General features: G+C 37.0%; 2 protein-coding genes across 2 annotated transcripts; one reads left to right on the top strand and one right to left on the bottom strand.

Moving 5' to 3' along the window:
* Window positions 1-17: 17 nt before the first annotated feature.
* On the top strand, window positions 18-356 carry FDP41_008431 (uncharacterized protein; the record flags this gene model as incomplete). Its single annotated transcript, XM_044712284.1, has 1 exon — window positions 18-356. The coding sequence occupies one exon, from the start codon at window positions 18-20 to the stop codon at window positions 354-356; it is 339 nt and encodes a 112-aa protein (XP_044557937.1).
* Window positions 357-478: 122 nt separating this feature from the next.
* FDP41_008430 (uncharacterized protein) lies at window positions 479-1,162 on the bottom strand (the record flags this gene model as incomplete). Its single annotated transcript, XM_044712283.1, has 1 exon — window positions 479-1,162. The coding sequence occupies one exon, from the start codon at window positions 1,160-1,162 to the stop codon at window positions 479-481; it is 684 nt and encodes a 227-aa protein (XP_044557936.1).
* Between the last annotated feature and the right edge of the window lie 226 nt (window positions 1,163-1,388).

Below are 1,388 nucleotides of genomic sequence, written 5' to 3'. Positions count from 1 at the left end.
AAACACGGAACAAAAAAATGTCCATTCGTCATCATACCGATCTCATCTTGTGTCGTAAACAACCTGGAATTGCCATCGGAAAGCTTTGTAAGAATTGCGATGGTAAATGTGTGATATGTGATTCCTATGTAAGACCTCACACAAAAGTTCATATTTGTGATGAATGCAATTATGGAAGTCTTCAAGGTAAATGTATTATTTGTGGAGGAAAGGGTGTCTCCGATGCCTATTATTGTAAATCATGTGTGCTGCAAGAGAAAGACAGAGATGGATGTCCGAGAGTCATTAATGTGAGCCAAGCAAGAACAGATTTGCATTTCGAAAAGAAGAAATATGTACAGGGAGCTAATTTATAAATACTACTTGTATTGGCATCCTTTCATCCTCTAAATAATATATTATGGTATCAGCACGTGATTTTAAAAGGACGTTGTGGATTGGTGGCATCTTTGAAAAACACTTTGTGTCACCTATAAATTTACTTGGAAGTTGTGATGGTTGGATGAGAAGTGGATGGTAGTGGTGGTGCATTGGCCTGCATTTTCAAATTTTGAATCATTTCTGGCGGAATGAAATCTAACAGTCTTGAATTATTCACTAAATTATATGTTGAATCATCTTGGAACTCTTTCTCTTGTTGAATAGTATTTCCCATTTTGGCCAATGTTTCTTTTAACATGTTACTAAACTCAACAACCATACTTTGCATCTTTTGACGTTGTTCTTCAATTTCTCGTTGTTTCATTTCAATGATTTGATCCTTTTCTTTTTTCACTTCATGGAGTGCCACCTTTGCCAGATGCAACTGATCTGCCAGTGATGTATTCTTTTGTTCACTTGCATTCAACTTTTCGATTAAGGTTTTTTGGAGAGCCTTGTATTGACGAATCATATCGGAAGCGATATGAAATCGTTCCATCTTTTCCTTCTCAAAATCTTCATCGAGTTGAGAAAGTTTAGATTTCATCTCCATTTCTGAAGCTCTTGCTTTCTGTGTTTGTTCCGATCGCAACACCATGTATCGTTCCAATGTTTCAATTCGAAGTTTCAGTTTTTTAATTTCCTCCTTTTGTTCTTGAATAATGTCAGCCTCCGTTTTTTCTCCTGCTTTTGCATTTTTGTTTTTGGCATTCCCTTTCCCTGAGGATGCTTTTGATGACATGAGTATGTGGATGCAATGAGGCTATTTGAAAGTAGCAGTTTCGGAATTTGTGTTGTTGTTGGTGGTGGTGGTTGGTTGAAAGAACGACAGTTACCGTTCAGAATCGTAGATGTTTTTATTTTTAAAAAATGTTGTGAAGGTGGAGCGGAAATGGCGCCAATTCTTGAGATGTTTTTGAGAGAAAGTCGCAATTTGGTGTTTGTTGGGTTCCAAATCGCAATGCATC

Source organism: Naegleria fowleri (assembly GCF_008403515.1).
Source record: "Naegleria fowleri strain ATCC 30894 chromosome Unknown tig61, whole genome shotgun sequence".
Taxonomy (NCBI): Eukaryota; Heterolobosea; class Eutetramitea; order Acrasida; family Naegleriidae; genus Naegleria; species Naegleria fowleri.
Note: the sequence above shows the minus strand (reverse complement) of the source record. Positions and strands in the feature narration are given on the sequence as shown.